This window comes from Perissodus microlepis, chromosome 7 (assembly GCF_051167445.1).
Source record: "Perissodus microlepis isolate ML-2025 ecotype Zambia chromosome 7, ASM5116744v1, whole genome shotgun sequence".
Taxonomy (NCBI): domain Eukaryota; kingdom Metazoa; phylum Chordata; class Actinopteri; order Cichliformes; family Cichlidae; genus Perissodus; species Perissodus microlepis.
Genome location: NC_140467.1, coordinates 46,468,172 through 46,492,057, shown reverse-complemented (window position 1 = coordinate 46,492,057; position 23,886 = coordinate 46,468,172). Strand labels below are relative to the sequence as shown.

Genomic DNA, 23,886 nt, shown 5'->3' with positions numbered 1-23,886 from the left:
AATACCAACAATTGTCTTAAATTCTCTAAATATTTAATACTTTATTATTTTGTTTGTCATTTTTTTCTTTATCATTGTTATTATTATCATTATTATTATTATTACTGTTCCTTTCTTGTTATTTTCTTCTTAAATATAACTGCACACTTTCTATATGCTCATGTAAAGCTGAGGAGCACGAGCCAAAGAATTTCATTATGGGTAAATGTGGCTACACTGTTTATCTGTATATGACAATATACGTGTATATATCGTCTGTGTCTCCCTCTATTCTTTCTCGTGTCCTCCCTCATGCTGTATGAGTTTTATGCCGTCTGCTTAGCCTCAAGTCAGTTTGTTCCTGTTCAGCTCAGATATTGTTTTTGATTTTTGCTTCCTGCACAGTTTTACCAGTGTTAAAACAAAGCTGCGGTTTTGAGTTACGTCAGTCTGCTAAGTCCTGCATCTGGGTCAACACTCATCTAGAACTATGCATGAACAAATATTATCTATGATTCACTGAACATATCTTCCAGTTGGTTCTCCAGTTTAAAAAAAGAATAGAAAAGAAAAACACAGCATCCTGCACAGTTTATAGGGAAGTACTGAAGCACTCATTATCTACTAGGATGTCCTTTATTCATTTTTTTAATACCCAGTTGTACCTACTGTAAAGTGATACTGTAGTCAGATGTTTTTGTAGCTGCCACTTATAATAGTCTATATACTCTATATCATGTAACTCCATAATTACATGATAGAAATAAGAAAAAGTGTCAAACAAAACAGGAATACATTGTTGGTGTTTCTTCTGCCTCCCTTTAAAGCATTGGGAAAACACATTCAAGTGATAATATCTCAAACAGGAAATCTGGGGGGGGGGGGCAGGAGATGGCTCGCTTCTAGCAGCTCCTCTTATGCCCTGCATGAATGGAGACAACATGACGTCATGTGACTTTGTCTGTGTTAGGGGGTGGGGAGCAACCTCAGCCTCCTCTCCTGCACTGAATCTGTCACAGAGTAGAGAGACAGGAGGAACCATGAGGGCCTTTTTATAATATACATTCTCAGCTCCAGCTCCCCTTTCAGTGTAAAAAATGCATTTGTGTTGTCTGACGAATAAATCTGGCATGGTGCTTACATAATGAAGGATAATTAGTTTAAGCTGCAGCATTCGAGGCTGCCTTTGGTGGCTCTGCCAGATGTATCAAGGACTGGTAGCAGGCCAAAGAGAGTCAGTCTTATTCTGCTGAAAGCCTCTTCCTGCAGTCTGCCAGGTAGGTTATGAGCTATTTGATTTTGCGCACCAATTTTATCACACGTATTGTCATCGATGTTGTATGTTATACCTTGTGATTAGCTTGTCATTGGTATGTTATTTCTGTGCTTTGCTGTGTGAGCTAGAAGAATCATCAGATCAGGATGATTGAGCTCATGTCTGCAGACGTCCTTTGCATTGCAGTCACACCTCATGAATATTTTGTGTCCCGTTAAAAGCTGGGCAGCTGTTTGACCATCAATGCTTTAATGTTTAACAACAAAAACGCAGACAAGAGTCTCGTTGGCAGCGGCGCACAGACCGACAGTTGGCCTAAACAGAGGCCTGGGCTATTTATACATTTTGTTTCTGTGTGTTATGTATCACTGGGAAAAAAATGTGCAGGATCAGAACATGGACATCAGCGGTGATCCTGTGTTAACATCATTTATTGACTTATATTTGTGTTCTGTAGCGTAAATGTATGAACACGGTGCACAAAATCAGACCCTTATTATACGCTCGCGCTCATTTCCTTTTCCTCCATTTCCTCTCCGCCTCCCCCACCTCCCGGTGTTTTTGCCTCCCTCTCTCGCTCTCTTCTTTCTCTGCACCAGCTGCTGCTGTTTCAGAGCCAAAGTGGAGAGTCCTCTCACCACCTCCCCCCACCCCACCCCTGCACAGGCAGAGACAAAAGGCCTGGTTCGCCCGCTGAATACTGCCCCCTTTCTCCATCCGTCCCTTCATGCACGGCCGTAGTGGTGGTGGCGAGGGGTTCAGGATAATACGAGGCCTGGGCTGGGACTGAAAGCTAGGACTGACCCAGGGAAGGAGAGTGGGAGGAGGGGGAAGGGAGGGCTGAGGATGGAGGATGGAAGCTGAAGTGGTTGGGGCTGAGTAAGGGCAGGTGCTGAGGCCTCCAAAGGAAGACTTTTTTCCACTCAATATCTCTCAGAGTGGGAAAAAAAAATCTGAGAAGGGTATGCCAAGTTTACCTTTTCATATGTATGTACATATATATATATATATATATATATATATATATATATGCATGACAGTGCATGTCTATGTCCCTGTGCGTCTCTGTGGGGGTGTATGTGGTGGCGGGGATGGCACGCGATTAAATTTTGGGAGGAAGGTGCATGTGCGGCCTGTTTGCCCATGTTTACTTTTGTTTACACTTCCTGTCATTATATCACAGTGATAGGAATAATTCTGTTAGGGGCCACATCAAAGTCTTCAGTTTTCAGAGGGGTTACTATCATGATTGGGGGTAAAGTACTGAGGGATGGGTCTGAGGAACAGGCCAAGGTTGCAGTATAAGATTTGGCTACTATCCTTATTGTTTAAACTTCCTTCTTCTTCTCAGTGCATTAGTAAGCAGCTATCATAAAGGCTCATTTGGATGTCATTTTACCATTTAAGTCTTGTTGGCATCTATCTACTATTTTTTTTTCAACATCTGTGTTCAAACCAATCATCATATTCTTCTCCATTATTTGTATTTTTTGGCTTGATTTCAAAGCTGTGCAAGCAACCAGACTAGTGTCCACCTGTAAAATGGTAATAGCTTAATCCTTGTTCTTTTATAAAATCTTTGAGAATATGGACCTGGTTTAGTGAGAATTGTTGCAGTGCTTCCTGGGAGGTGAGCACACTGCTTCTGTCTGCAGCAGAAGGCTTTTATGCTGGGTGACCGGAACCAGCTGAAACCAGTTTGAGGCAGTCAGAGTGCTCACAGGAACAATGCTGTCTCTGTGCTCCATGGGGATAGAGATAGCCTAGGCTGCTTCATGGCAGACCTTCACAGCTCAACCATAGCACAAGCACAGACCCCGCTTCTCCTGCTAAATGCTGGCTGGATGTCCGAGCGCTAGCGTGCCGAAGCACAGCTCAGTGTGAGGGGAGCAGTGAGACTTGGGAAGGGACGAGTGCAGTGGGACGTGGCTGGCTGGGAGTCTTGAGAATCTGCAGCCTAGATCCTACCTCACACATACACACACATGCATACACATAGGAGCATGCTTTATCTGTTTTCTGTTTACATGTCTGTGTGCTCGAGTGGTGCAGAGAATGACTAAGGACGATTTTTACCAAGATCACCATCACTCACCAGATCGCGGGATGTAACCTGAGCCTGTATTCTGGGCCTTTGCCTGGCTGGGAAGAAACAAGACTTTTTTCTTTTTTTTTTCAGGCAGGGTGGGGTGGTGGATGGCTTTTGTGGGTTAGTAGTATTGTGACTTTGTTTGTTTCAGGATGGAAAGAAGGAAGGAAAGAAGGTTTGGCTAGTGGCTGGAGAGGGACGGAGGCAAGAGGGTGAGGAGTTGCTGATTCACTTGCATGTTTCCTCTATTATTTATTAGACTTTAGTACTCTTTTACATATTGTGTCGATTTCAAGTGCTAACAATGCACGTCTATTAAACTGGTGTTGTCAAGATGGGTTCTATGTTGTGTATTTGACATATTTGCCTGCATTTAACCTTCACTTGGTTTCTACGTCAAGCTGTTCTGCCTGTCATGGCTGTGACTAGCTGTTCTTTCCACCAGGCCTTTCTCTCTCTGCTGCAGCTTCACACAGCTCAGCAGCCATTTTTTCCCTCACTGCATATGTTTCCTGCCCTCTCCCCCCATAAGATTTCTCCTTTTCTCTGTCATTTCATCACCAGCGAACAATATGAATTACATGGGGAATTCTTTATTTTGCAATCCAAGTCCAGGTTAAAGGATATGGGTTTGTCTGTGGAACGTTGGCTCCTGTAGATTTGGATGAAACAGCAGCACTGATTCAGCTGCACATACAAGCAGAGCAGCTTAGCTGTCCCTTTTGTCCCCAACACTCATAACAGGCTACATTCAGACAGGCCCCATCATAGCTTGTTTAAATTGTTTTTGTAATAAAAATAAAGGCTGATTCCTAAAAAAAAAAAAGATGTTCAAAACACAAAACATTTCACCTGACTGCCAAGAATATGTTCCTGATTTGTATTTGATTATGATAAGCAGACACATAGTGTTCCTGTTTATATTTAAACAAATTATTTAACCAAGCCAATTTATTGTGAACATTTTATTTCATATTAGTCAAGACAAAATTTAGCTGAACAGTGACAACTGAAAAAGGAAAATCATATATATATATAGTTGAGGCATAATACCATAATTCAGCAAATTCTTGACGAGAGCTAAAATTGACATAATTAGCACTGTGGTATACTTTTAGTTTATTTCACTTGATGTTGTAATGATGTAATGAAGTACTGAGCATGAAGATATTTAAGAGGAGAAATATTATTATTGTTTTATTTATTTATTTATTTAATAACAAAGTGTTTTTAATGTCATCACAGCATCACATCTACACACTATGTGGATGGTGTGTTACAACCTGGTGTACCTGTCTAAAACTAGTCAGTGAACTTACTAAGTTATGACAGAAATAGGACTGAATTCTACATATTTATATTTAATGTATGAAGCAAACAAAAATATAAATGGAACACATTTTCTTCCGTATCCAATTTTTTAAGACTAGCTTCATGCCATCATTGTATGACTGACCTGATCAGAATTCTCATATACTTGCACACGCTTGTAAACAGAACAATTACAACAGAGTTAAAGGTTGTAGCTCCCAAGACCAGCATAATAAAATGTTTTGATACTTTTGTCTTTCTAGGGTGATCACCTCACTGGAACAGGAGCAGGAATATGGGAGATATGAAGACGCCTGACTTTGATGACCTGCTGGCGGCCTTTGACATCCCTGACATGGTGGATCCTAAAGCCGCTATTGAATCTGGCCACCAAGATGACCACGATGGACAGCTCAAGCAAACCAGTGGTGGTGTGACTAACAGTGAGAATGAGGCCCAACACCCCTCAGCAGCACATGATGTAGGTGTTAGTGTCATTGTGAAGAACACACGAAACCTAGACACAAGTGAACATTGTGGGACTGAATCAGAGAGGGGTAGGCATTTCCACTCCCATTCCCGACTCCCTTCTGTTCACAATGGACTTCATAATATTTTGGTGTCCACAATACCAACTGGGGCTCAATACACGAAGAATGGATGTAAAATTCCCAGAGAGGAAGGCCAGAAAATGAACAATGAATCATGTACCTTCAATCAGTTTAGCCCAATTTCCAGCACAGAAGAGTTTGATGATGATGAGAAAAAGGTAGAAGACCCAAGAGACAAGCAGGGAGGTCACACAGCTTGGAAAGGGGAGCGGAACTCCAAATCTGCTAAACGGGAAAGTCTTTCCAAGCCCAAAACAAATGGAGACCAAAAGCCTGATCTTAACAACAATAACAGTGGTACTTTTAGAAGTTGTAAGTTCAAGAATCTCTCTCAGTCAACTTTACCTGAAGGGAAACTTGAGGAAACAATGCCCAAGTCTCATAGCAAAGAGTGCCAAGAAGGTGGGCAGTCATCGGGACTTGGTAATCCATCCAGCCTTTCACAAGTCAAATCCAAATCCTCAACAAAACTTTCATCTTGTATAGCAGCCATAGCTGCTCTAAGTGCCAAAAAAGCTGGTGCTGAAGACTTAGGTACTTTGGATTCTCCTACAACACATCAAGAACCAGCACAGGTCAAAGAAAATTCAAGAGTCCCAGAGAAGCCACAGGATCAGGAATCAGCCATGGAGATTGCAAAGAGACTGCTTACAAGACAACCAGACAGCCCCCCTAGTGTGACTAGTGAACGCAGCAGCAAAGGTTCCCCTGCCTCAAACACAGACACCACCCCAGTTATCCCAAAAGTCAGGATCAAAACAATCAAAACCTCAACTGGACAGATCAAGCGTACAGTCACCCGAGTCCTTCCAGAATTTGATCCTGAGGGTCTGAAAAAAAGAGAGAACAGCACATCTGTCATGACAACCACTAATCTTAGTGCAATTTTTTCATCTCCAACAAGACATTGCCTTCCAACCACATTATTAACCACCACAGGGAGACCTTCAATTGAAATAACCAAGCAAATGACAATTAAACCTGTTGCAACAGCATTCCTGCCAGTCTCAGCAGTCAAGACAGCTGGTTCCCAAGTTATCAACCTTAAGCTGGCTAACAACACAACGGTTAAAGCAACAGTCATCCCTGCTGCATCAGTACAAAGTGCCAGCAGTGCTATCTTGAAAGCTGCTAATGCCATCCAACAACAGACTGTCATGGTACCTGCCTCTAGTCTGGCAAATGCCAAACTTGTGCCAAAGACAGTCCATCTTAGTAACCTCAGCCTTCTGCCTCATACAGTCTCCTCTGCTGCCTGTGATCTCCAACACACCTTGTCCAAACAGCCCCAACATCAGCAATCACAGCAAGCAAAACAGCAGACAATTCTCACCAGTCAGCAGTCAAAGAAAGTCTCTAGAGTTCAAGTGTTCACTAGTTCTCAAAGCTCTGTGGTGGATGCCTTCAATAAAGTCCTGAGTAGCATGAATCCTGTCCCTGTGTACATCCCAAACCTCTCCCCACCAACCTCAGCCTGTATCTCTCTACCCTCACTTGGCTACAAGTGCTTGGAGTGTGGAGATTCATTTGCTCTTGAGAAGAGCCTGACACAGCACTACGAGCGCCGCAGTGTGCGGATCGAGGTCACCTGCAACCACTGTGCCAAAAGTATAGTGTTCTATAACAAATGCAGCCTCTTGTCTCATGCTAGGGGTCACAAAGACAAAGGGGTGGTAATGCAGTGTTCACACCTAATCCTAAAACCCATCCCTGCAGATCAGATGATTGGTACATCAGCTGCAGGACCACACAGCGTTAATGGCACCACCACTACCACTCAAGCACATGCGCCTGCGGGTCAAATGCAAGACAAGGTATCTGGTGCTGGGAACCAACCTGCAGTGATTTCAGCTCCAAGCAGTGCACCTGTTGTGGCAGCCATGCCGTTGGAGGATGACGCATCAAAGCTTTGCAGGCACAGCTTAAAATGCTTGGAGTGTAACGAAATGTTCCAGGATGACAACTCACTAGCAATGCACTATCAACAAGCATCGGAGCCCAGAAGTCAGGTGTGTATGTAATGCGTACATCACCACAGGATATGAGGGAAGCTATTTTTGCCAACTCCGGTCAATTTGACAAAATCTCTACAAAAGCCGCAGAAAATACCATGCTATGAAAACACAAGGCATTCTATATAAAGGGTAGAGTGTATAGTTGACTGTAAATGCCAAGATACATGTAAGGAAGAAATATAAAAATAATTTAACCTGCAGTATATATTAATTTGCATTAATAATATTTTAGTTAAATAACATGATGTATTCTGGAAGCAGTTTTCTAAACATAGTAGGGGGAAAAAGTCAATTTTTTAATGTCTTTTCTTTATCCCATAGAAAACATGCACCATTTGCCAAATGCTTCTCCCAAATCAGTGCAGCTTTTTGTCACACCAGCGGATCCACCAGCACAAATCACCTTACATCTGCCCTGAGTGTGGTGCCAGTTGTCGCTCTGTCCACTTCCAGTCACATGTGACCAAAAACTGTCTGCATTACACTCGGAGAGTCGGCTACTGGTGCGTTAGAACTTTATAAACTTGTATTTTTGTCTTCTGTTATGCGACATAGTTTTTTGTTTTTTGTTTCAAAACATGTGCTATTGAGACCCACATGTTTATATGCATAGTGTGAAATCTGATTAAAATATGAAGCCACGTTGCACCATGATTTTCTGAAAGTGGCCATACACAGAATAAAATGTCTCTTGTTCTTGCTTTCCATTCAAAGTGGCACTTATAGTGTCATTTCTAATTACAGTTATTAAAACATCTGCAGCTTGACAATCCCATATCCCCAAAAGTGATATTATTCACAACAAAAATTACTGAGAAAAAATTGGACTGTCGCCATATGAGTCACCCAAGTTACATGCCATTAAAAATGAAAGTTTGTCTTTGAGCAATTTCAGTTCAATTATGACCCTGGTCAATCAAATTGTTATTAAAAGAACAGTTGGCCATGAAGGTAAAATCTGCAACGATATAATACATTTTATTACATTCTTGGTCTCTTGATGATATTTTTTACAGTTGATATGACTTGTAATTGCTTATCAATTAAGAGTGCTATCAACTTCATAGACATGACACTATGTGCAAATGCACTTTCAGAACATTTCAATTTTAACTTAAATTCATAAATCAGCTCAATATACAAAAAAATAACTTTTATCCCCAAGACCAGAGGTTAACAATCCAAAAATATAAATGTATTTTCTATTTCTATGTGACGATATCTGTATTTCTACTTCAATTAGTACTTTAAAAGGTGATTATAGAGAGATTTGTCAGGCTGGTCATTTCCCGCTGTTTCCACATACTAGTTATAGCTTCAGTCACACATGCATAGAGACCAGTTGGTAACCTCATGTTGACCTCTGGACCCTGGGTTAAAGTTTGAAATCACAAGGTTTTCAGCTCAGCATATATTCTTCCAATTTCACTTTACAACTGTCCCACATCTCAGTTGCTCACAGAATACACACATTTACTGATGGCTGCCTGGTGGTCCTGGCAACCTGTCTCTAGTCCAGCAGAAATGGGGCTTCAGCTATTGATTTCACACCAACTGCCAGCAACAGCTTTTTTTCCCTCATGACTAATGGTTGCTAAATGGTTGCCAGCCAGTCTTTAGGCCTTTGTGACTGGGGCCTAAGTTAACTATCGTGTATTTTAATATGCAATATAAAACTGGTATTGGTCTTTATATTTAACTCCAAAACACATTTATGCACATTTATTCATATATTTTACTATAAACTCAAGAACCAGGTCCAAGTTTGACACAAGTCTTTTGCAGACTAAGGTGCTAGACTTTTGATGGCACAAAGTCAATGACCATTTTGAATTCATATCAACAAAGTTTCTGTTAGGAGAATGTGCTGAATTGATTCATAAAATGTAATTTGAGTCAATATCTTACTTGTTCTTCCTTTCTCCATTCTTTGTCCCTCCAGCTGTATCCACTGTAGTGTGATCTTTGCTGATGTCGCAACTCTAAAGTCCCACATACAAAGTGCTCACTGTGAGGTCTTCTTTAAATGTCCTCTCTGCCCCATGGCCTTCAAGTCTGCACCGGGAACACACTCACATGCATATACACAGCATCCAGGACTGAAGGCAGGCGAGCCCAAGTAGGTCTTCACATGCTGTATCTATCATCTTTTACAAAAATATGTAAAATAGAACCTAATTCTGAAAATATTTTTGCAAAAATACAGTCATTTGCAAATCACATAAGCCCATATTTTATTCATAATAGAACACAGAAAATGTATCAAATATTTTAACTGACAAAATGTACAATTTTAAGAAAAACATTATCTTATTTTGAATTTGATGGCAGCAACACATCCCAAAAAACTCGGGACACAGCCAAGTTTAACACTTTGTAGAATTACCACTTCTTTTAACAACAGTCTAAAAATATCTGGGAACTGAGGAGACAGTTCTGGGTCTTCTTTGTGTTATATTTAACTCCTCTGCAGCATCCATGTTTTCCAATAAGAGTTTTAAGTCCATTGTAAATGAGCAGTGTAGTCTGACAACCTGAAGATCGCAGACATGCAGTATTGAGGTTCAGCCTTGTACTTTGTGCACAGATATTTCTCCAGATTCTCAGAATATTTGATCATATTATGTACTGCAAATACTAAGATATTCAAAAGCCTTTACAATTTTACATTGAGAAACATTAATTAATTCTAAAACTGCTTCACAATTTGTATTTTTTGCAAATAGGTGAACCCCTGCCAGTCTTCTGACAAACTCTGCCTCTATAAGATACTTCTTTATACCAAATAATGTTACCAATTTGTTACCTAATTGGTTACAAGATACTCCTCCAGCTTTTTGTTTTAAGGGTTAGGCTTTTCCAGTCTTTTGTCCCCAATGTTGCTGCCATCAAATTCAAAATGAGCCAATATTTATCATGTATTTCCATTTCACACAGATTTTCAGAGCTGGGTTTTCAAATTAATCTCAGTCATATACCCATATAATAATTGTTTTCATGGTTTACTCATCAACATAAATGTATGTAAGCTTTCTTTGACACAGGCACACGTCAATGTAACCCAATACCCATGTCCAATGCCTTTCATTATCTTTGCTGTTTCATCAGTAGTAGGATTTGTGTGTTTTAGATTTGGTGGCTTAGCTTTGGTTTGTTTTTTCCACACAGTAACCTTTCACTTACTTACTTACATCACCCATCATTAACAGTTCTGATGATATATACGCTCAGCAGCAGCTGTCCTTGACCCATTTGGCCTTAATGTCCCTCGAGTTGAATATTTCATACTATATGTAGTGAACTGGCACCAACATTAATTATAAGCATGATGTAAACCCAAAAGTAGCATTTGAACAGCTCCCATCCCTAAATACTTCTCTGTCTGTCTTTCAGGATGATCTATAAATGTTCCATGTGCGATACCGTGTTTACTCTTCAGTCCCTCCTCTACACACACTTTGACCAGCATATAATCAATCATAAAGTTTCAGTGTTTAAATGTCCCGACTGCTCCATGCACTATGCACAAAAACAGCTCATGTTGGATCATATTAAGGTAGGCATAAAAAATATATAGTTTGATTTTTGTGCAATAGGATTCATTTTTGTATGAATATTTTTAACTTGAAAGTAAACATTTTACTGTAACTTCCAATTAATCTCATGAGTTGTACTTTAGAAATGTCAGACTGTAGATGTTTTACACTTTGTGCCCACATGGCTCATTTTCAGGCCATACATGGAACCTTGAAGACCACGGAGGGCCCGCCAAACCTGGGGATCAACCTTCCACTGAGCACGAAGCCCACTAATTCTAACAGCACCAACAGCAAGAGCCCCCGTAATAATAACAAAGATGGTAGAAATATCAACGGTCAAAACAAGGGAGAAAAGAAACCTTCAGCTTTGTCAGTAAAGAAAAATAACAGTAACTGTTCAGAAGACTTAAAGAGCCCTCCCAGTTCAGGATACACATGTAAAGACTGCAATAGCCTCTTCAGTTCCAGGGAGCTCTTTGTGGTGCACATGAGGCGAGAACATGGCAAGGTAAATATCTGCCACTCTCATAAGAAAGTTTAAGATTTGCCAAATGATTGTTTTTAAGATTTGCTTAGTGCTGATAAATGAGTTGAGCCAGAAATGGAGAGCATTCACCTTCATAGTGAAGCACATTGCCACTGCAACCAACATGTTTCAAAAGGGGAAACTTTTAAATTGAAGACAAATGGTCTTCATGGCAGTTACCATTTTCCATGCAAACAACTCCAAACGAGGTTTGCAGTGCAGCATCACATACCTCTTTGCAAGCAATTTCACCTAGTGACAAAAGGCAACTTCCTGCAACTACATGCCACTGGGTGCAGGACTACACCTTTTTCCCTAGCATCCAGTGGTTACTAGGGGCCACTGACTCTAGGTCAGGTGCTTAGGCAATCAATGCCACAGCAACTGCTAGCAAACCTGTAGCAACCACTTGCAGCTGGTAGGGAATAATCATTTTCCCTAGCAAGTGGTGGTTTCCAGGCAGTTGCCAAACAGTCTCTAGGTCTGTATGATTTAGTCCTCAGACATTCTTCCCTTCCCTCTGCAGATGTTGAAAAAGCACCCCTGTCGACAGTGTGACAAGTCTTTCAGCTCCTCCCACAGCCTTTGCCGACACAATCGTCTCAAGCACAAGGGCTTGCGGAAGGTCTACACCTGCCCGTGAGTATCACTTTCTCTGCAACTGTTTGTGTATGTTTACATTTCCTGAGCAAGTCTCACTCTGTAAATGAGCAAAAGTAAGAAATTATTTGTGTCCATGGTCTCCATGACCAACTCTCATTTTCTTGTAGGGATTTTACAGGTTTACAAAGTTCAGCATCAGAACAATGCAATGTGCCTTGTATGTAGTAAAGTCTGAAATACTTTTTTAAATGTGCTTTTACCTTTTTAAATTGTGATTTTACAGGCACTGCCCAGCTCTCAGTCAGTCCTTTACTAAAAGAGTGTTGCTGGATCAGCACATTCAACTGATGCATGGAGTTAAAGATGTAGGAGGAAAGACTCATAACATGGAGGCTTTACCTGACAAAGAAAAGGTACTGTGGAACAATTTTAGAAGGAAATCACTTCATGACATTCATGACATCTCTGAGCTAACGTTCACATAATGTCTTTTACAGAGCCTCGGCCCCAAAAGGAAGACAGAAGATGATGAAGGAGATCCAGGGTTGAACTCCAGGGGCACTATCTCGCAGCCACTGAAGAGGCTTAAGGTGAACATCCTCAAAGTTCACAAGTGTGCTGTCTGCAGCTTCACCACTGAAGATTTTGCTGCGTTCCAAGAGCACATTCCTCAGCACAAGTCTGACGGCTCATCTTACCAGTGTCAAGAGTGCGGCCTGTGCTACACCTCCCACCGCTCACTGGCCCGACACCTCTTTATTGTCCACCGGCTGAAGGAGCCTCAAGGCCTTGGCCGATATAACGGACGGAGCAAGGAAGATGAGGAGAGTCAAAGAGAGAACCAGTTCGATGTTACTGATGAGAACAGCGATGGGACACCAAACACTAAATGTAAGGTGTGTGGGAAGATGTTTGAAACGGAGGGAAACCTGAACACTCACATGAGGACACACGGGATGGCATTCATAAAGGCAAAGAGACTAAGTGCAGCGGAAAAGTGAAAGAGACACTTTTTACTCATTCCACAATTCAACTTAAACAGCTTGTTAAACCTACAGTACCTCCACTGACTGTGTTTATGTTGTAGGTACATCATGCAAATGCAGTGGTATATAACATGTGTACAATCCAAACTAAAAAGTATGTGATATACATCAAAGATCATTTAACGTGTCTGAGGAAATTGAACAAAGTTTCTGGTAAAGATGTTTCTAAAGCCTTACATAGAACTTTTTTAGAAGAGCCTTTTATGTGAAATAGTTTTCATAGTTGTCTTCTTGCTAGGACCATATAATGTATGGACAATATATTCTAATGGGATTAATCCTCATACAGTCAGCAGTGTTCTAAACTTTCAATGCCCAATGAATGTCTGTCAGAAAAATATATCAAACTGTGGGAAGCTTCAGCTTCCCCATAGCGCAGCTAACTTGATTTGAAAATTCACGGATCCCTTTAAGACTTACCTTCTACAAAAAGACCGCACTTTTTATAACACACCCAGAAGAACATGTGTGAAGTAACTTTGAGCTGGAGTAAAAGTAAATATCAAACAATTCAGGACAATCGGTTAAAGAAGCAGCTTAGTGTCATTTGAATTTTCATAAAGTAAGCTGCTAACATATCAACAAAGTTTGGAATATGGAAACATAAATATGTGACGCAGCATACAAAAGCTAGGCGAAGTTTTTTTTTTCATTTTTATGTTTCCTAAAATTTCACAACTTCTCGATTAACATGCGAAAAAATATATATATTTATTTTTGATTATTTTCTATGAGGTTTAACTTTAGTAAATGATCAAACATTCATTACAAACTTCACGAAGCATACAAGTAACCGTCAGTCGATTACAATTCACAGGCTAGAGACAGAAAAAATATTCAGCATCACTAAAGGGAAAATTTCGTTGAGTATCTGAGTTGCACTCTTATGCCTGAATTACACTTCTGAGGCAAATCTACGTAGCGCCTGTGTTTCAGAAGGGTTTATGGTTACAACACACCTGCAGATGCAGATTTAACACAGAAGTATAAATCCCCTGTCAGGCATGTGTAGGGTGACCATATTTTGATTTCCAAAAAAGAGGACACTTGGCTCAATCATGAAGAACTTGCTTAAAGAAACACATTTAAACGGCACCTTCTCTGTGCGGTTATTGAATTGTGAAACAAAATATGCCATATAGGCTTTTACAAGTCAACAAGTGCAAAAAAATAAAATAAAAGCCTCTGGAATTAAATAATGGTACAGATAATGGTATGCCTCATCTGCATAAGAAAAATTACCAGTACTGGGTCGGTACGAAGGAAATTTCTTTTGCAGTTCGTCTGAAAAGATGGACTTGTGCTTTGGGATCTTTTAAACATCATTAGGTGCATTGCTGCGCGCTGACTGTCCCGTCTGTGAGTGCAGAACAAGCGCTCACAAAGCAGCAGTTCGGGGATGACGTCACACACATGGGTCCTCTGTCGGAATATAGGAAAACCCGGACATTTATATCAATCACGAAAATCCCCCCTAACAGAACGTGAAGAGGACATGTCCGGGGAAAAGAGGACGGTTGGTCACCCTAGGCATGTGTGGCTGTGCTGTGTTTGATTTGAACTTGAGCTGAGAGCTTTGATGTGAGGATTTGGGGGTAACATTGCGCATTGTTTATATGCAGTTTATTCATCAGAAGCACTTACAGAATCTGTATTTGTCAGACGGTGAAGTTAAGATAAACACTGGCGATATCGTAAAGTCCCTTTCCTGTGCTGCGTCACATATGAGTTCAAAGCTCCCAACTTTACTGATCATAAAGTCAAACTTTACTATATCCTTTAAAGACACTTGTGGGCCAATTTTTTTTGGAAGTATTTTATAAAGGATTGTGATATTTTTTTAAGTTGATGTTTCATTACTATATACTGTAACTGGCAGCTCTTTGAGATTACAATTCACTTAAAATGTTTATTTACCTAAATATTGTAAATATGAGACAAAGCACTTGACTTCCTTTGAACAGCAGTCCTCTTTACAGTATATTAGCGTAATTCTAACAAGAGCACAATAACATTAAAATTGTAAGGACACTAGAGTATCATTTAATTTGCTGCCTTATTGTGTGGATGTGAATCTTTTTTCATTTCATGGTTCTTCAATTTATGCGATCATGATGAATGTTCACTGACAGGAATTATACTGAAACAAACTTTTGAGGTATAAGAAAACGTCTATGAATGTACGCTTGGCTGTTAATAGGCGACAGCCAATTCAGTGAAATAAACACAAGATTGTTGCTCATTGTTTTCTTTGGTCTCAGCCTTTCCCAAAAAAAAGCCTCACTTTGTTTGTTGTTGTTGTTGTTGTTTTATAATGACAATAAGACTTGAAATGTCTTGCGCTGTAAAACTGCATGCGAGAACTAGTCTGTTGATTAGAATGTGTCTTGCTGCCACTGCTGCCATTTTTAAACATTTCTGATGCTTGTAAACAAAATTGTTCTAAATGTTAATAAATGATGTCTATTACACAGGAGACATCACCTCATCACTGGGGAAGAAATCCTGTCATGATCATCCTGATGTACCTGATTCTGCTTAATATTACTATTAAGACTAATGTCTAACAGCCAGATTGATATAATTGTACTCAATGATAAAAACAAGTAGTTCTCTGATGAGCCACTCTCCCAGTAATACTTAAGAGTCAGGTGAAAAAGAAGGGAACTTTTAGCCACTTTTAGCAGAAATAAGTTTAGGGCAATCATTTTCTGCATGCCTTTATCAGTCTCTCACTTTGTTGTGGAAACATTCTGGCCCACGCTTGTTTCACAGTTCTCTTAAGGTCCCACTACAGCATTTAAATCTGCTTGACATCTCAGGTTTGACTTTGCCATTAAAATAACTTTATTCTTTACTTTTCAGTCATTCTGCTGTTGATCTGCTGATTTGTTTGGGACCTTTGTCCTATTGTGTGACACAGTTTGGGGCAGGCTTTAGCTTTCAGACAGACGCCCTCACATTTGCCTCTAGAATACTTTGGTACACCGAGGAGCTGATGGTCAACTCAGTGACTGTACGAAGTCCATGTCCTGTGGCTAGAACACAAGCCCAAATCATCACTCCTCCACCACCGTGCCTGATAGTTGATATGGGGTGTTTGTGCTGATTTGCTGAGTTTGGTTTTTGCATCATGTCCAAACATCTCCACTTTGTTCTTGTCTCTCCAAAGGGCATTGTTCCATCAGATGCAAGAGTAAGCTATTCTGTTCTTTTTATATAGAGACGGACTTTCTCGGACAGCCCTTCTAAACATACTTTTTTAGTCTTTTTCTAACTGTACTGTCATGAACTTTAACATTTAACATTCTAACTGAGCCTTCTTTTTTGCATGACTATACGTGTTACATCATGTTTTTGTTTAAAAATATAAAAATTTCAACAATTTCACCACTTATTTCAACACTAAATCCAGTAGCTATCAATGCAAAAGAATCACTGACATTTAGAAAAGTTTCACTCTGCAGTTCCCCTCGGCTTTTGCTTCATTTTTAGTATGTTGTGGCACTTTGTTATGGTTTGACTTCCTGCTACATAAATTAAGAAAAACTATTCTTTTACTTTTATTGATTGCCCTCCTTTGATGAAGCCACAAAATATGTGTTCTGTGACAAGAACACAAAATTGTTATTTTTTAGCCCAGTGTGACAATTCAAAATCCTCTAAATCGGCATGAAAAACATAAAATAAACATAAATAACCACACTGCACTGTTATCTTTTAGAATTAAATAACCCAGTAATGACTATGAGTATCTTGCAGCACATGGCTAACAAGTGCCGCTAATGCCCAGTATTGCATAGCTGTAAAGGTACCAGTTAGCTGCAATGTAAAAACAGAAAGAAATGTCTATTATTTATTAAAAACTCTCCTTTTCTCTATAGATTCTAATGCTGTCAGTGACAAAATGTTTTAATCATGCTATGGAGTAAGTAGTTAAAATAAGTGGTGATTGTAGGGTCTTTTCCTCTTTGTAAGAGACACAGAAGCACTTAAGCACTAAACTACTATTATTAGATCAAAATAGGGTTGCATTCTATTAAATATGTGTAATTTCCAATGCTGTTGCTAGGTAAAAACGAGACAGCCCAAGAATGTTTTATAGACAATCGCCCCCTCTAGTGGCCAGTTATTTGGAGTGCTGTACTCTGATGGCTGGATGATCTGTGGTGTTTCTTCCATCACTAGAGAAAAGTAGAAAATTGTAGTAATAGTTATAACTGAGCAGAGGAATTTTCAAGTAATTACCTTTGTGTCTCTGTGTCTATTTAATGCTATTTAAAATGTGTGAATATGTAAAATAAAATTGGTATATAATAAAAATATAACTTAAAAATGTGTGTTTAAATGGTTATGTGGACTGGTCACCCGTCAAAGCTGCACTTTAATAATGTTGTTCTTGCGTAGTGAGAAAAATCACAGCCTGGATTGTTTTGTTAGCCTCTCATCCTCCTTCATGTAACCAAATCCTGTTTACACCTGCTAGTGAAAACCAGTTAGTCATTCAATTTAGCCATGGAAGATGAATTTCACAGTACACTCTGAATGGTGATGTGTTCCCTTCTCTGTTATTTAAACACCTCCTTCCCTAAAAAGAAACAGTCAGAGCCAAAATGATCCTCCATTTGGTGGCGTTTCTTCTTTTTGTGGGGGGCAGAGGAGCAGTGGAAAACACACAGACTTTGACAGTGTCCCAAAGATGCTTGGAGGATACAAACACTTTTCTCCGGGAAATTAACCAGGATGAACCAAAGGGCTATGCTGTTCTAAGTAAGTGATTGTGATTTTTGTATGGCATTTCTTATGCGCTTGTGTGGAGTGGGCAAGTGGCATTTAATCCACTTTAGCAGAGGAGCCAAGATAGAAAAGTCAAAAATACAGAAATAGATTACAAATTCTCCAGGACAATGCAAGACCATAAGCTTAAGTTCATTTTCACCTTCTCAGAGAATAAAAGTACTGCTGCTGGAAGCTTCTGAAAATTACAAAGATTAGGTTTTTATGACTGTCATGCTTACATCAAAAATTATCAATGCATACATCAAATCTGTGACTTTAACCTGCGCAGCTGGTGTAGAGCCTATGAAACTGCATAAGTGTTCAAAAGAATCGTAAGAATATTTAAATGGTTAAGATGATGATGTTGAAAGTGTTCATTTCATACCTACATTGTAACTAATTCATACTCATTGTGTGCTTATGTATTTTCAGTGAGACAGTAACAAAGACCAGCCTTGAGGCTAATAACTAACTAACTGTACTACCAGCATAAGGAGTAGCACTGGACATTGCGTGGTCAACACCACCCTCCTGATGGAACCACTGAAATGCAAATCTTTGCGGAGCTGTGATAAGAGGCTATAGCTAATAAATGTAGCTGTTAGCTAACACATACTTTTGTAAGCTAACAGCTAACTTATGAAGAACAAAATACCTAATAATTCAAAATATGCTAATGCTACTCAAGTTCAATGTAAATGTCAGTCACATGGTAAGACCGGCAATACCTGTAAATTTGGCTGCACCCTCAAATACGTCTTTCACTAATACGCTATCAAGGCTATTTAAGATTGTTAACTGTAGTACCATTTTAAAAATGACCAGCAGCCCATATATGAAGAGCGAATCTGACTAATCAGTGATTTACTCACTACTTCACTATTTCAATAATTTTTTTAAGAGCCACCAACTATAGACCCTACGCTCTTAGCTTCAAAATTCACCCCTATCTGTTTTATTTAACTCCCTTTTCCCTTACCAGTGTCACAGCAACATTAATGACATCACTGTTTGTTTCACACTTACTAATAAAAGTAGGTATGCCAGCTCAGCAGGGGTCTTGGGACACACGTAAATCCAACCTACTAAACCTACTGTTAATGCCCTACAATCCACCTAGAGGGCGCTCATGAGTTAGTCTTCAGTGAATAGAGCCAAATGGCAGACTGAAGTATCTAAGCTTGCTCCTGCCACGGGGGAAAAAAATCTTTTTTTTTGTTATCCAGAAGTCCAAATTTGGGGTTATTTCCTCAAAATTTCAACTTTAAAATTACAAATTTCAAATTATTTTCCGAGAAGATACTAAGTCGAAACGTAACTATATTTTAACTATATTCAATTTTGGGGGGATGCACTAGTATGTGTATGTCGTTTTGTGATCAAAATTAGCAAGACACAAGACACTTCTTCTTTATTTGTTATCTAAAGGGCGTCTTTAAAACGTAGAACTTCATGAAAAAGTGAGATTTACTTATATAGTAACACCATGCATCTTTACATCCAATGGGCCTGTGAATGAATGGCTTTTTTTCTTCTTCTGTGTGTTTTGCCAGTGTATGATGCTTTTGGGAAAGTGGGCAGCAATGTTGTAGGAGGTAACACCAACCAGCCTGGTTTGCTGCAGCAGTGCCGCTCTGCTCACGGCCCCAGCTTTTCTGGACAGTACTGCCAGGTGTTCCTTCGGCAGGTAACAACTAACACAATAAAATGTCATGACAACCAATAGATATTAGATGAAAGTAAGCATACTTTAAACTAAGTTTTCTTCTTAAACAGGGAAGAGTCCAGTACTTTGTCGGTATTTGTGTACCTGACTCCTGTGAGAAAGATGACGTGCAAACATTGGTGCTTTACGGTCAGTGATTTAAAAATGGATTTATGCGGTATCATCTATACAACACAATATCGCTTCTTTCTTATTTTTTTAAACGTGACTAATTTTCACTTTTCGACAGACCAGCTTCAGTTTAATCAGATGTCCCTCATTCCTCCTTTACCTTCCATCCTGGTCAATCAGTCCACTCAGGAGATGATCATGACTCACTGTTTGTCCAGCAAAATTGCCCCTGATACATCTGATATCACCTGCCTGTCAGTATACGATTACACTGCTCTCACTTTCTTTACTGGTTTATCTGCATATGCACTTCCATTAGGGTTACCTGTGCAGCAAAGATGAGCATCTCTTGATATGTCCAGGCCTTTAGCTCAGGACACCTTGTTTTTGTCTTGTCAAACTTTATTTTCTCCTGCAGGTTTGTCTGTTGTGTAATGGTAGCAATTCCTCTCGGAGCCACCCTGTTAACAGCTATGATAAGGTGGCAGTGGAAAAGAAAGGTCGAACCTACATTAGAGTCTTCCTGCTTAGACGCTGCGCTCAACCTTTATGGGACCCTGAAGACCAGCAGCTCATCTAGCAGTGAAACTAATAGCTGGAGTTCAGAAGAAAGTAGTAAGTGCAAAGTGCATCATCTAGATTTACTGAGGAGTAGTACTGCATATCACACATATTATGGTTACTATCTTCAGTAACCAAATAATATGATTATGTGAGCTGCAGAATCAGTTATTACAGATGTATTTATATTGAGACAATACTGACATTGTATAATATTGGTTTTGGCAGATAGCAACCACCCCACACGAACATGCACTCTTCAAAGCCGTGTGTATGGCTGCCTTCAAGCAATCTCTATACAGAAGACCACCCAGGGCATTTTTAGCACCTCCACATCAATTCCAGTCGGAGGCTACGCCTCACTGAATGGCATCCGTGTTCTCAGTCTGTTATGGATCATATGTGGCCACTCTGCACAGTTCCCTGTAATCAACAGCTTGGGTATGACAGTACATTGATGGTCTCATTACTCCATAACACACATATACTTTCACTTATGTTCATAAGACCTGTGTTGCAGACAATTACAAAGACTGGAGGAAAACTGTTGAAAGCAGCCCTTTCTATGTGCTAACCATAAGTGGACCTGTTTTCATGGCTGTCGATACCTTCTTACTGCTGGGGTGAGACTGGAACAATTTCAGATTGACAGTGTAAATATATATTTTTAATTATTTTATTGCCAGCTTAAGAAATTTGATGTTTTAGGGGTCTGCTTAGTGCCAGGTCCCTGCTGGGCTCTATCAACAAGGCTGAAGACAAACTGAGCCTCAGCCTGGTTGGGAACTATCTCTTAAAGCGGATTACAAGGTGTTGTATTTTGGTCAGTTAACCAAATTAATTTGTGTCTGCGTCACTCTATTTTTACACTCATTTTTTAAATTGCTGTTCTCTGTCCTCTTTGCAGGATTCAGCCACTGCATCTGTTCATTATGTGTCTAACCATTGGCCTTATCTCTCTGGTCAAGTGGGGACCCTACTGGTTCCCATTTATAGACACAGTGATGGATTGTAAGACATACTGGTGGGCTAACTTACTATTGATCAGTAATCTGCTCCCAGTCCATGAGATAGTAAGTTTAACTTATAATTTAGTCCTACATTGGGTATTTTAGAACAGATTTACTTACCTGTTCTTAACCTTTTATCTTCATATCCCTGTGCAGTGTATTCCTTGGACGTGGTACCTGTCTCTAGACTTCCAGTGTTATGCAACCACTCCTCTCTTGGTTTATTTATACAGACTGTATGTTCACATCCTTTAATATGATTCTGAAATACTGTTAAAGTGATTTCTTCATTCTTGAACTAGAGCATCACTAGGAGCAGTATACATTTTTATTAACTCTGTGGTTGTAATCCTATCCCCTCCATGTTTTATTTGTCAGAAATAGGAGTGTGTTTATGGTTGTGGCAGGTGGCCTCCTCCTGATGACTATTGTGGCCAGTGCTATTATAACTGCACACTTGCAGCTACCAGTCTTTCAGCCATCTACAATGTAAGATTCAATGCAAAACGGCGTAGGAGCCAAAAAGCACAAACTGTTTGGTGAAATGAATGTCGAGGGTTTTTGTTTTTAAGTTTCAGTGTTTCCTTTTTGTACAATGCAAAAACATAATTGAGGCTGTCTACCAACTATGCATCTCTTCTTATGATTTCCCAGAAAATGAACTTGTTTATTTTGCAGGACATCTGAGAATTATGTTTTGTATTACTATGTGAAACCCTACACGAGATACGGGCCATTTCTAATAGGGATCTTGACCGGAATATATCTGACAACAAAGAAAAATCCACTGTTAAAGCAATGGGTGAGAGCATTTTGACAGGCTTCAATCCCAGACCGTGGCTTAGTCTTTTCTGAGAATTTAAAAACAGCATATGACTTTTGGTTTATAGCGGAGTCAGAATTTGAACATTTGCCACCACACTTGTGTGCTTATCATGTCTGTTGTTTCAGTGGCAGGCAGCACTTGGTTGGCTCTGTTGTCTGTCACTTTTGGCTCTTTTGGTTGGATTGCCCTACATCCTGAAGGAGACGCCAGCCAATCCATCTGTGCCACATGCCCTGTATCAAGGGCTGCATAGACCACTCTGGGCACTGGCTGTGACCTGGATTATACTGGCCTGTGAGGAAGGCTATGGAGGTAAACCAGGTGTTGGGATGAACTAAATCCCATATCTCTACATTAACAGTAATAACAATATATGAAAGCACATAGTACGTTAAAGGAAATTGAGTCTGTATGTTCTTATTTTTATATGTCTTTATATTTTCTTGTTTTTTATCACTCCAGGCTTTATCAAGAGGTTCTTATCCTTGACTTTCTGGGTTCCTCTTTCCAATATCAGCTTCGCCTGCTATCTCATACACCCTGTCTTCATCATCCTGCACATTGGCTTTCAAGAGACCCCAATCCATTACACAGACATCAATTTTGTAAGTATTTCATGTTGCACGTTCTGTTTTAGTGTGCTTATTTCAAATGATTTGGCACAGTTCTTCATAACATCAGACTTTTCTCCTCTGCTCAGATGTACCTGTTCCTTGGCCACCTGGTGCTGACATTGGCAGTGAGCTACATGCTCACTGTGTTAGTTGAGAAGCCCTACCTACTCCCAAAATAGAGCAGGGCATGGACGTGCCCAGCTATTCACATCCTTAATAACTACCCTCATTATCTTTGTTTATGCATTGTGATCTCTAACACTGCTTTTATTTATAGCTGCTTTTGTAGCTAACGAAGCAATTTAATTAAAAACTTGGAAGTATGCTTTTACAGTGTGTGTGTGTGTGTGTGTGTGTGCTGAGGTTATTATCTGACACAGTAAACACAATTAACATATCTGACAAGTCGCCATGGGTTGATGGAGAAAACATCCTGCAGGGTCACATGACATTTTCTTGACTACATTTTTATTGCCTCACACATCCATGTTCTTGATGCCTTGCAGATACCACACAAGAAAAAGATAACTTGTCACCATGTGTTAGCGTAAGGTGCAGACATTTTGAGCAACCCCGCATTTCTTTATATTATCTGAGGAAAATGGGAAATAGGTGCAGTGATTTACTGAAGCGTGCCAACATAGATGGAAATACAGTAAATAAGGCAAGAACAGAGTTCAAATTCTGAGAAACTGACAAAAAGTTTATGTTTAGTATGACCACCTTTAAGCCCAAACTCTCTTTCTTGAAGTAGTCTTCGGGAGTAGTTCTCCAGGCATCTTGAAGGACATCTTTAAATGTTGGCATCCTTTCATTCTGATCTCTGTCAACATGATCCCACACTGCTTCAACAATGTTGCCGTTTTAGTCATGTCTGTGTGCCACTGATTGACTGAAATCCCAAACCATGACAGAGACAGCACTGTGTTTAACCGATGGCTGTAGATACTCACTGGTCTTCCTGTCTTCTCTGTACATATTGACAATGATTTGAACCAAAACTTTCAAATTTGGATTCATCACTCCATTACACCTGTTCCCATTGATTTTCAGTCCAGATCTTTTGTAATTTGGGATACCTTAACCATTTCTCCCTGTTTACCCTTCTTTTTGACAGCTACCCCTCTACTGAGACCATTTTTTTTTTGGCAAACAGTAGATAGATCAGCTGAAGGACCAAATGTATGTCTCAGACCTTGTGTCAAGTCTTTGTTTCCTATTTCTTAAGTGCATGACTTTCAGACATTGTTCATTTGTTGTAGAT

The 23,886-nt window shown here is 39.8% G+C and overlaps 2 protein-coding genes across 5 annotated transcripts; both read left to right on the top strand.

The window, feature by feature from the left end:
* The first annotated feature begins 977 nt into the window (after positions 1 to 977).
* Positions 978 to 15,512, top strand: znf532 (zinc finger protein 532). 4 transcript variants are annotated; one of them, XM_084935442.1, is made up of 11 exons: positions 978 to 1,256; positions 1,855 to 2,217; positions 3,496 to 3,556; positions 4,919 to 7,275; positions 7,603 to 7,784; positions 9,224 to 9,400; positions 10,675 to 10,837; positions 11,014 to 11,328; positions 11,873 to 11,985; positions 12,233 to 12,362; positions 12,447 to 15,512. In XM_084935442.1, the coding sequence occupies exons 4-11, from the start codon at positions 4,951 to 4,953 to the stop codon at positions 12,948 to 12,950; spliced, it is 3,909 nt and encodes a 1,302-aa protein (XP_084791568.1). In that variant the 5' UTR covers positions 978 to 1,256; positions 1,855 to 2,217; positions 3,496 to 3,556; positions 4,919 to 4,950; the 3' UTR covers positions 12,951 to 15,512. The 4 variants fall into 4 exon arrangements, with proteins under 4 accessions (XP_084791568.1, XP_084791567.1, XP_084791570.1 ...); XM_084935441.1 differs by lacking the exon at positions 1,855 to 2,217; XM_084935444.1 differs by lacking the exon at positions 3,496 to 3,556.
* Positions 15,513 to 17,608: 2,096 nt separating this feature from the next.
* Positions 17,609 to 22,947, top strand: oacyl (O-acyltransferase like). The gene is made up of 15 exons (XM_084932469.1): positions 17,609 to 17,765; positions 19,328 to 19,461; positions 19,551 to 19,629; positions 19,730 to 19,865; positions 20,030 to 20,226; positions 20,401 to 20,613; positions 20,693 to 20,795; positions 20,881 to 20,982; positions 21,080 to 21,245; positions 21,339 to 21,418; positions 21,561 to 21,671; positions 21,861 to 21,984; positions 22,134 to 22,320; positions 22,471 to 22,613; positions 22,709 to 22,947. Exons 1-15 carry the CDS (start codon positions 17,609 to 17,611, stop codon positions 22,799 to 22,801), a joined length of 2,025 nt encoding a protein of 674 aa, XP_084788595.1. The 3' UTR covers positions 22,802 to 22,947.
* The last annotated feature ends 939 nt before the right edge of the window (positions 22,948 to 23,886 follow it).

Excerpts from the sequence above, each read along its gene's own strand:
- oacyl (XM_084932469.1), top strand. The coding sequence starts at position 17,609 with ATGATCCTCCATTTGGTGGCGTTTCTTCTTTTTGTGGGGGGCAGAGGA. Across the intron at positions 21,672-21,860 it reads GTCTTTCAGCCATCTACAAT|GACATCTGAGAATTATGTTT; the intron begins GTAAGATTCAAT and ends TTTATTTTGCAG. Across the intron at positions 22,614-22,708 it reads ATTACACAGACATCAATTTT|ATGTACCTGTTCCTTGGCCA; the intron begins GTAAGTATTTCA and ends TCCTCTGCTCAG.
- znf532 (XM_084935443.1), top strand. The coding sequence starts at position 4,951 with ATGGGAGATATGAAGACGCCTGACTTTGATGACCTGCTGGCGGCCTTT. Across the intron at positions 9,401-10,674 it reads CTGAAGGCAGGCGAGCCCAA|GATGATCTATAAATGTTCCA; the intron begins GTAGGTCTTCAC and ends TCTGTCTTTCAG. Across the intron at positions 10,838-11,013 it reads TCATGTTGGATCATATTAAG|GCCATACATGGAACCTTGAA; the intron begins GTAGGCATAAAA and ends GCTCATTTTCAG.